The sequence below is a fragment of the Sitodiplosis mosellana genome, unplaced genomic scaffold (genome assembly GCF_009176505.1).
Source record: "Sitodiplosis mosellana isolate CC-2019 unplaced genomic scaffold, AAFC_SMos_1.0 Smas_scaffold_13, whole genome shotgun sequence".
Lineage (NCBI taxonomy): Eukaryota > Metazoa > Arthropoda > Insecta > Diptera > Cecidomyiidae > Sitodiplosis > Sitodiplosis mosellana.
Genome location: NW_022595255.1, coordinates 440,534 through 451,835, shown reverse-complemented (window position 1 = coordinate 451,835; position 11,302 = coordinate 440,534). Strand labels below are relative to the sequence as shown.

At 34.1% G+C, this 11,302-nt stretch overlaps 1 protein-coding gene and 1 long non-coding RNA gene across 2 annotated transcripts; both read left to right on the top strand.

The window, feature by feature from the left end:
- Positions 1–371: 371 nt before the first annotated feature.
- LOC129567881 (uncharacterized) lies at positions 372–3,433 on the top strand. Its single transcript, XR_008687890.1, has 5 exons — positions 372–591; positions 871–1,087; positions 1,458–1,516; positions 2,679–2,808; positions 2,866–3,433. It is a non-coding gene; the product is annotated as an uncharacterized LOC129567881 (long non-coding RNA).
- A 2,269-nt stretch (positions 3,434–5,702) lies between these two features.
- On the top strand, positions 5,703–9,340 carry LOC129567903 (uncharacterized). The gene is made up of 4 exons (XM_055445276.1): positions 5,703–5,722; positions 8,562–8,874; positions 8,939–9,126; positions 9,190–9,340. Exons 1-4 carry the CDS (start codon positions 5,703–5,705, stop codon positions 9,338–9,340), a joined length of 672 nt encoding a protein of 223 aa, XP_055301251.1.
- The last annotated feature ends 1,962 nt before the right edge of the window (positions 9,341–11,302 follow it).

Here is an 11,302-nt window from a genome sequence, read left to right as displayed (position 1 = left end):
TCGTTATAATAAATGTTTGCATTGAGAACTCGTCTCTGGCAGTGAGATTGAATCGAAAAAAATGGAAAATATCAGATTAGTTTCAGCGAATAGTGATATAACCTCAAAATTCTATGAATTTCTGTTTTGATCTCGGGAAGTGGCATCTTTGATTATTTTAAAGTAAAAATACATGCAATCGACTCAGAATTGTTCACTCTTTCAATCCAGAACTACCATTTCTTGATTATTTGATGGCAAAAACACCCTAGTGTACAACAACTGTATGATTCAAAATTGTGTGTTTATCTCCACAGATTTCTTTCATTTATGTAGTAGTGTATTTTAATTCGTATGATGCGTCAACGCTTGTATCGCTTGGAGAAAAGGCTGGAACCGATATTTTAATGAATTTGGAAGGAATACACAGAGCTATCGAAATTTCATGCGACGTTACAAAACATTAGTGTTCTCTGAGCTATCGAAAGAGAAACAACTTAATTCTTTAACATTTATATATTTTATTCAAATATTGGCCTCAGTTTTCGGTTTCAGATTTTTTTCTATTCCATGAAGTGAACTTTGGTAATAAATTTCAAGTGAAACTGAGAGGTGAATTACGTTTTTTTTTTTTTTTAAAGATTATTTTCAAATTGAATTTTTGGACACTACACTATTTAATATAAGTCATGATTTGATTGAATTTTTCTGAGTCGAAAATTCTTAGAAAATGAACAAATGTATATTGAATATTAAAGCATATATTTTTGCCCAAAAATCATGGGATATATTATGTTTCTTGCGTCAACTTTTGATCTTAACGAACTGCGTTCAAAGTTGTATGTTTTTAATACTAATTCTGGCACTTTGCATTCCATTTTTGTCTTCCAGGAAACGTGTTTCGTATAAAATTCGCCCAAGACTGAATTGATTCCTATTTATTAATTGGTATCGTCCAAAGGTCTTCAATCGAAATTAGCTTTAAAGATGAATTCTGTTCGAATAGCGGGGATTCTGTTGGGCTGCGCAATTTCCATGGGGTGGTACATTCAATTTATCTGTCAATTGTATATTTCATACAGTTCAATACTTGAAAACCTTTTATGCGGTAAATTATTGTTTTATGATTTTTGAAATTAGTCTTCAAATTGATTTTGAATGACAAATGAGAGAAAATTGGACTAGAATACAGCCATGTTTAAATAATCATCAGAAAAGAGTGCAAGACTGTTAAATCAATTTATAATAATTTACACTGATTTAGTACAACTTTCAGTTCTCGCCTCGTTAAAAACCTGGTTGTTTTCATAAATTAAGCAGTGTTCATAAAACTAGGCACATGAAAACTAAATATATACCACGATTTTTTTTTGTTTTACAAAAATTGCACCTTTACAAAATCATAACTGGTCCATTTTTTCTCATGTGGGTAATTCTTCCGAATTTCTTCAAACCAACACAATATTTTAATATTTCAGGGATTAATTGTTTCGCATGGACTGCATGGACAATTGGAACATTCAAAATTAATTTCAAAGTAAGAAGGACAGATGACATTTTTCCACATTTCCCATTATAATTACAGTCGACGTTCGGAATTCTTAGGTTTTTTTTTATCAAAACAAAGTATTCAAGATTTTTGTACATGCGATTTCTGTACAACTTACATGAGAATGAGTATGAGTAAAATCGACAGAAATTTTTTTCAAAGTGTAACACCGCGTGGTACGATTTGTTTTCAATGATTCACTTTGGGAAACGTTTGAGCCAGTGCCTTTTTTCACTCCTTTGGCGCCCTTGAGCAAATTTTCCATGTGCGCCCCTAGAAATGATCTATTATTTCAATTTCTGGTCCTGCATTCTTCATTACCCAACTTCATGTCAGGGTAGAAAAGTCTCTGAACGAGAGCGCCGAAAGTTGCTTAGGCGCTCATGTAGAAAAAAATATTTCAGGAAATTTTCATAAACAAAGAGAGCAGAAAAGGCGAAATAGAACACAAGCGTCCAAAGAGCGCAATAATTTGGAAGCTCACGAATAGGCTATTGTTGTGTATTTACTAAACGAACTTGTTCGTGGGCTCCCGAATTGTCGCGCTCTTTGGATGCTAGCGCCCTCAGATGCTTCGCACCCTCGTGCATTGCACGACCTCGCACATAGGGAAAAAAGGCCCTGATTTGAGCTAGTGTTTCTACAGTTGTTCCGATGATAAAATATTATCAGTAATAACGTGATAATAATAACGTTATTACTAATAATACACTAAGAAAAGGCTGGAAGGAAATACTCCAACTCTGCGTTGTAAATGTTGCCATTGCAGACGATTTTGTGAATTGTCCAACCATGGTTGGAATATTGACAGCATTTCCGCACTTGTCAGATTCCAACCATGGTTGGACAATTCACAAAATCGTCTGCAATGACAACATTTACAACGCAGGGTTGGAATATTTCCTTCCAGGCTTTTCTCAGTGTATGTTATTATGATCGAAACATAATAATTATCATCATCGAATCATAATAAATATCACCTTCGGATCATGATGGGCACACAAAATACTGTATCGGAATCAAGAAAAATGTTCAACTTTGTGGAATTAAGCAAAAATAATATTATATATGTATATATACTCAGAGAATAAGTCTCCCATTTGCCCTTTCTCATTCATGATTTCCTTTTGTATTTTCTTTTCTTGAATAGTATAAAACGATGTTTCTATGGTTATCGATGAGTTGGATTAGCATACATTTCGTCGTTTTTCTTTTGATTTTCTTCCCCCTAGAAAAGATAGAGATTCCTTTTTATAGGATCTCGTTCATATTTGTAATTGGTAATTTCTTTTAATTGATCAATTTGAGAGAATTTTTCATCCTTTTTTCTTTTTCAGTGATACATTCGAGCCTTGTCAAACTTTCGCATCTGATCTTCTTATCTTTGGAGGATGATTCATGGTCGTCATATGAGTGCAGATATGTGAATACATCAAATCAAAACAGACGACACCGGCGTTATGATGATATTACTGGTTCTGTATCTGTATCCGTTGACAACCTAGATGACAATAATACAACACATCATCATTGGACGACAGATTTACACCATTCTGATTCGCATGACACACATCGGGCACACTCTCACTCCACTCATCACGATACACACACATTTTCGCATGATACATCTCATCATGGTTGCGACTCGGGTGGTGGATATGATGGTGGTTGCGACTCGGGTGGTGGATATGATGGTGGTTGCGACGCAGGTGGTTATGATTGAAAAAACTGATATGAGCGACCAATGGATTTATTTATAAATGCATTGTTACAAACCACTAGAACTTAGATTTTGCAATAAAGTAACAGGAACAGATATGTACATAGGTTCGTCGTGTCTCTCAGTGTTGTCAACATTCAAATGTTTTCTAAATGAACGTAACTTAACTGTTGAAATTGAAAATTGCCGAGAAAAATATTTACTTCAAGTTGAATAAAACAAAATGATTCCATTTTTTTGAACAATTATATTTTTACTTTTTATTTACTTTGATCTATGTGCACTATGTATGGAACCAATGAAAGACCTAATAATAAAATGTTCTATCATACAGAGCTCTCATTTTGTATATTGCTATATCTGGAACTATTAGAATCTTTTGGTTATAGTCAATAGCTGTGTATATTTTAAAGTAGCAGCTACCGAACACAAAGCTATTCTGAACGTTCCATTGGATTTTCGGAAGTGGAAAGATAACGTTCAATTCAAAAATGTATGTGGATCGATAATTTAACGTTATCGATCCACTTCCGAAAATCCAATGGAACGTTCAGAATAGCTTTGTGTTCGGTAGCTGCTACTTTAAAATATACACAGCTATTGTCTATAACCAAAAGATTCTAATAGTTCCAGATATAGCAATATACAAAATGAGAGCTCTGCTATCATACGATGCGAAAATGCTCACATTTAAATACATCGAATAGAGCACATTCGCATTCGCGTTTTTCGCGAATGTTGTCTTCCGATTGAAGGCGAATCTAATAAATAAAACATAAATCCAAACATACGTTTTTGGATGGCTCAGTATCTTAGCATTCCGTATGCAGCGGATATATCCCAGCATGTCGACGATGCAAGTCACTGTTTAGGCGGCGTGCGTTGATGTGTACAGCTACATCGATTACACACAAACACTGCTCTCTCTCTGGAAATTTGACTGACTAGTTTGAGCGAATAAATCGAACTTTTTCGATTTATCCTCTTTTACAAAATGTCCTTAACTCTAATATTGTATCTACCTCATTGCGTAGGCTCTCTAGTACACGCATGATCATGAAAATGGGCATGCGTTCATATTTATTATTTAATTTATTACTATATGTGTACGTTTTCGTGACTGAAAACTCCCACGCATGAAATATTTGTAAACAATGTTAACATTATATATTCATAACCTCTAGTAGACATTTAACTTGAGCCCGAATATTTTTTTTCTGTATTGGTTTTGCTTTTGCTTTTTATTAACTACACTCCAAAAATATTCGGTCAATCATTCAGTGCACACTCCCCCGAATTAAATGTTGAAACTATTTTTTCAGTTCGCTGTTTTATAGAATGTGTAAAACAGTTTTCATTTGTTCATCAACTGAATAAACTTTCACCAACGGGTATTCCGGGAGGGATTTTTTTAGGACAGAAGGACGTTCTTACCAATACGATACTTGAAAATTTTCATTTTCATGCATTATGATGTACGATGTAGAGTATTGGTTATTGTGGTAGCATTGAATTTAATACAGAATTTTAGCTGATTTTTTGATTTTTGGCAACCTGAACTTTATTGTACTCTGTATGCTATCTATCTAATCCATCCATACATTGTGATGTATGTACATTTCATGTAACGGCTCAATTATAGTTTGTTATGCAATAACAAACTAGACCCAAAATGATTCGTAGGTTCTAAAAGACTCTACGCGTAGCGTGGAGCGAGAATGTTTCAACATTTAATTGAAATTTAAAAAAAAAAGAAATACACTCAGACTTTGTCTACAAGAGTAGACACATTACTTATAAAAATTGTGTCAATTTCGTTAAAGCTAATCCTGTTTTTGGATTTTCCAATTGATTACAAACTATCTCCTATCACTGCTACTTTACCTTCATGTCAAAAATTGCAATATAAATACGCCCGCGAAAGTTAACCGAAATCAGTTGCATTCGAGAATACAGTTGCATTCAAACCTACAATCAACCATAAAGTAAACGAAAATGTTGTTCAAACCAAATTTGGTTTTTGTACTTGTTGTACTAGGTGTGTGTCTATTTTCCATCAACGAGATCTACGGAAAACCAACCTCGAGGTACAGCTATGAATCAAGGTACGGCTATGGACCAGGGAACCGATCGATGTACGGCTACGAATCAGGGTACCCATCAACGTACGGCTATAGATCACGCTACCCATCGAGATACGACTATGAATAAGAGTAACAATCATTTTGATCAGATGCCGTTAAATTGAATATATATATGGATTTAAACTATTCCATTTTTTCAATATATGAAAGATTAATTGTTTTTTTTTTATACTTTTATGTCAAATGGAAGGAAAATGTCGAATCTGCCGTTTCCAAATCGAATATTTTCAATCAAAATTTTCCTATGTAATAAAAACTGTAGATTGATAGAGAAAAAAAGTAAATAAATCGAAAACCAATATAAAACAAGATGCCTACATTCTTACATTCGTAAGGTTAACTTTTCTACACTCCCAAACATATAATTTCCAATTAAATCCAATTCTCCATGCATTGAAATTAGGAAAGAATCATATTTTGATCAAACCTTAATATCAGAGCGATTTTAATACTCTGTTTTTTATACATTGTGACATAGCAAAAAATTAACAGGGTTTTTTGCGTACAGCGTATAGTGTACCACGCACCTACCCTACGACCCTATAATAACGCTAGATTTTGCGATTTTCGGCGTTAAAAAATCGGGAAAAAACTGATTTTTAATGGATCACAAAATCTGGGGCGATCCCAATACTTTTCTTACACGACATGGTCGTGTAGAAAAGTAAAGAGGATCAGGAAAAAACGAGTTTCTAAACTTTGAACCCTCCTAAACATGCCTTCCGCGGGCGTATTTATATTGCAATTTTCGACATGAAGGTAAGGTAACAGTCATAGGAAATAGCTTTCAATCAATTGAGAAATTCAAAAACAAGATTAGCATTTACGAAATTGACACAATTTTTCTAAGTAATGTGTCGGGTGAAACGAAAAACGTCCTAAAAAACCCAAAAATCGTCCTATAAATTACGAAAATCATCCTGAAAAAATACAAAAATCGACCTAAAAGACCTCAATTTCGTCCGAAAAAGAATACAAAAAACATCCTAAAAAAACCTAAAAATGTCCTCAAAAACCAAAAAACATCCTAAAAAACAGATTGTGTTTGTAACAGTATATTTTACTGAGTTGTCTCATTGCCATTGAAATATAAAATTCTAGGGGGATTTCTCACACAAAAAGTTTGAGCAAATGTGCAAAAATTTCTATTATTTCTTCTTTTTTATTGAAATTGTATGAAAATGTACTGAAATGAGGATTTTGCTTGAGTTCTGGAAGTGGGTTTTGGAGGATCCTCAGGATCGTTCAGAACTGCTCCCGATTCTGGAAGTGGGTTTTGGTGGATCCTCAGGATAGACCAGATCCGGTTTGACATTGCCCTGGCCCATCTTGAAGATCCACTTCCAGAACCGGGAGCAGTTCTGAACGATCCTTGAGATCCACCAAAACCCACTTCCAGAACAATTTCATTGAAGCATAATTCAAAAGTTCAGTGTAAATGTACATTTATTTACACGAATTGACAAAAATTGATCGAATCGGACCGAATTGAAGGATTTTTTCAAAATTTATAAGAATTCATTCATTGTTTTCATGAGAAATCCCCCTATATATAATTAAACATACAGTTACTCACAAAATTGTTCAATGTGTCCAAAACGCATATTTTCTATATCGCATTAGGCAGATATGGTGATATTATCGTGTAATACTTGCTTACGTGCGTCTCATATTCATCATATTTCGTCAAAAAAGAAACATTCGGCTGATAACATTTGATGTTGTTGTTTTTACAATCTAAGAAATTTCCGTTCATTTCGACTATTCCACAGTTCTCTGTTGAGTCACACTTTAATCATTTCCTTCTTCAATTCTGTAGAATCAAAATAAGAAACATTTCCGTTAGTTTTATCAGAAAATGATTTCATTTTAGTTATCAACAACAAACGATTACGAAGAAAACAACGAAAATCATTTCCAATCAATTTTTTAAATTTTATACCAATCGAAATGATTTTCGCTGTTTTCTACTCTTGTAGACATAGTCTGGGTGTATTTAATTTCCTTTGAAATTTCAATAAAATTTGCGTCTTCTGAGTTATCTGATCGCATAAGAACTAACGTCAACCGAAAAATTCTCGCATTGAATAATCGTTCATCGCAACAAATCGAGTGTAAAATTCGCCATCAAATGGTTAAAAGCGAAATTTTTTATTCACATTATTACGAATGATTCACATTATTCAATTCGGGTGAGAATACACAGTGTGTATCACACACACGTCACACTCTAACTCCACTCACCAATCATCATGATATATGCACGTTTTTGTTTGATATATAACCACATCTAGTGGTGGTTGCGACTCGTGTGGTGGATATGATTGAAAAAACTGATATTGTCGCGCATAGAGTTGTCTATATACATATTTAAATATATTTCCTAGAAACCAATAAGCCATCGAATGATATTATTCTGCATAATGGGTTTCAAATCACGTCCGTAACTGAAATCGTGTGTGGTAGAATTCACGTTGTTGTTGACTTTTTGAGTGGAAAAGCAATTATTTTTTCAATCATTTAAAATGCTTTCAAACTTGCATTAAATCAATCAAATAAAAAATTGTACAGAAACAGATTATGTAATAAAAGGGTAAAATGAATGGTTTGGAGCGAAAATGTAATACAGAAAAGTTGAGCGGAAAAATGTCGATGATAAATGAGCGGAAAAGGGATAGCTATATAGTAAACTATAGTGAACTTTATAGCTATCCCTTTTCATTTGACATTTTTCCGCTCAACTTTTCTGTATTACATTTTCGCTCCAAACCATTCAAATAGCCAATTTATCTAATGGATTGCATTTTTTATTTTAAAAAAATCCTTGTAGTTTGCATTAGCATTAAGCTCATTTGTTTAGTTTCAACGGAATAGTCGTTGGCGACTTTTTAAACATCATCATTTATCGCAGAACTCTTTAAAAATATTTGTCTTTCACAATGAAACGAAAAAAAGGAAGGGATCGCCGACGAGAGGAAAATTTTGCAATTTTTCTTAAAAATGCACATCGTTTTTGTGTATTATATTTTGAACGCGCAAATATACACGGATTTTCCTATTTCGGGCTGCAATACTTACATATAGTGGAGAAGTATATTTTCTGGCCTGCTATACTTTCATTCCATTCGATTTAAATATTTTTAACAAATGTTATTTGTGTTCAAAATAGATTATTCTGGTTGATGTTGATAGCTGTAGCATTTTTTGCGACTGTTCACATAAGTTTGAATTCGTTAAATCGATATGAAACAAGCAGTACCGTTGTCACAATTGAGCGCGACCATTACTATTGGAATACATCCTTGCCAAGCTTTACCATTTGCCCCGTTAAGAGTCGAATTGACGAAGAGCTCTTTGACCAATACTGCGAGCAAAATCATATAACTGGAACGGCGAAGGACGAGTTTTACGAGTTTATCGAATCGCTGGCAAATGCATCTTATGAATCGTTTGACCTAATTCAGCACTACAATAGTGTCGATGTAAATGACAAAATTGGCAAAATCGAAATAAAATGTCATTATTTTCTTTTCGGTTTTATTTCAGAGATTGAATATCCAACCTGAAAATTACATGATGTTAATCTACAATTTAACAAAAGATCAATTGCGTGGCGACGATCCAAATATAAAGGCAGTACTAAATGCAGATTTCATTCGATGTGAACAAGTTCTGACCGAAAATGGAATCTGTTACGTTTCAAACAACTTTTTGGCAGCAAATTTATCCGCGATGTAATGAAAAAAGCCAACGGAACATGCAAGTTGAACATATAATCGAAATCAATGTATTCGTAGGTATATTCTAACTGGTATGCATCCAAGGCCACTAAAAACCATGACATTTTATCAGCATTTTGAGCTAATTGATGTCATTGCTGGAAATTTGTTTGACGGTGATAAAAGTTATTCTATGTCTGGCTTCCCTGACGATGCCATAGTCAGTTAACAGATAAGCTTTTTCATGTTGTCGTTTTGATTGAAGCAATTATGATTTTTTGTTCGAATAGATTTACATTCATAGTCCATACGAAACAATTGACATTGGAAAACGAAAATATTATGCAAACAATTCGTATCAATTTATAAGCTCAGCCATTGAAACAATTGCTGATGGAAAATTACAACGGTATAAAAAAAAGGCAATTTAATTGTTAAACTTCATTCGAAATTGCATTTATAAACGTAATTCACAGGGAGACCAGGGTATCACAACGTCAGTGTCGATTTAATTCCGAGTCGAATCTCACACATTTTTCGAAAATTTACACGCGAGGTTTGTGTTTACAAGAGTGTCGCCTGGAATTGGTATTAAAATTATGCGGTTGTATTCCACATTTTTATCCGAACCAAAGTAAATTACTCAATTCAATTAGAATAATGAACAATAAACACAATTGATTTTTTTCTTTTCTATTTTATGAAATTAAATAGTCCCAATACCGAAGCCCGTGTGTTCGTGGCAAATTCTCCGGGACTGTGTTGCACCACAAAGGAAAATGTTGATAGAGTTGCTTACAATTGAAAATGGCCATTGGAAAAGAATTGACTGCAAGTGTCTACAGAACTGCGTTGACTCCAATGTTTTCATTCAAAATGTAAACAATAATCAAACCGTCTAGAATTAGCCCGACTTTGGTGAACTGTTTCAAAAAATGTTTGTGTTGTTGTCATTACGGCTCTAAAGCTCAAAGTTGAAGAGTTATTGATAATGAACATGATAAAAGTTCATATTTGTGTACACTCAAAGCCAATTGAAAGTAAAATGCGATACAAAAGTACTATACTAATTCGTAGAAATAATATCGTACAATGTACGATGGTTTTCATGCAATGCAAAACTTCGAATGGCTTCGTAAAAATTACGAAAATTCATTTCGAATGCAATAATGTTTCGAAGTTTTTTTGGCGTACAACAGATTCAAGTCCCGCTTTTGCGAACAGTTCTCTAAAGTCTAGCTTAATACTCACAGAGAACGGAATTAGTACGATTGACATACACCAATGGTAATTTATCAAATTACCACCATTACTATTGGCGAAAGTAGTAATATTGTATGTATTGTATCTGCTTTGCTGTGCAATATTACTATGCATTGGTTGGAAAACTCTCGGAAAAGCGCTACTGTGGGAAATCGGGAAAAATTCTGACCAGTCTCAATCGATCGGGCGGAAAATTTCATGTGAGGTAGCGACCCAAAGGGCGATTTTTAAGCGAAAAAACCATCCATTTCTGAGATAAATGAAAAAAAATCGGAAATATCGGCCAGTTTTTCTTCATTTATCTCAGAAATGGATGGTTTTTTCGCTTAAAAATCGCCCTTTGGGTCGCTACCTCACATGAAATTTTCCGCCCGATCGAATGAGACTGGTCTGAATTTTTCCCGATTTCCCGATTTCCCACAGTAGCGCTTTTCCGAGAGTTTTCCAACCAATGCATAGTAATATTGCACAGCAAAGCAGATACAATACATACAATATTACTACTTTCGCCAATAGTAATGGTGGTAATTTGATAATTTACCATTGATGTATGCGAATTGTACTAATTCCCTTTTCAGTGAGTACTATTGATACGGCTTTTCTAATGGGCATGTGGTAAACGATGACCAATATATACGATATATACCATACGTTTCCATGAATCAGCATACTATATTGGAAGACACAAACGAACTGCTTGGCTCAATTGGTGGAATCGTCATCTTGCGGGAATATCCACTTGTGCGATACAAGCGAAGAATACTTTTTTCACTCACTGATCTCTACGGTATTGTACAGTTTATTTGATTGGTTTTGAGCTCTATAAAAACAACGTTTTTGTTTGTTTTAGTTTCGATTGGAGCGTCAGCTGGATTTTTTACTGGATTTTGTGTACTTGGAATCATTGAAATAGTATACTTTTTCACAG

What these genes read in the sequence shown, in the direction of transcription:
- LOC129567903 (XM_055445276.1), top strand. Translation starts at nt 5,703, where the DNA reads ATGCCTACATTCTTACATTC. An exon ending in AGCACTACAATAGTGTCGAT is followed by an intron (nt 8,875 to 8,938) that starts GTAAATGACAAA and finishes GTTTTATTTCAG; the next exon opens with AGATTGAATATCCAACCTGA. An exon ending in GCAGCAAATTTATCCGCGAT is followed by an intron (nt 9,127 to 9,189) that starts GTAATGAAAAAA and finishes ATGTATTCGTAG; the next exon opens with GTATATTCTAACTGGTATGC.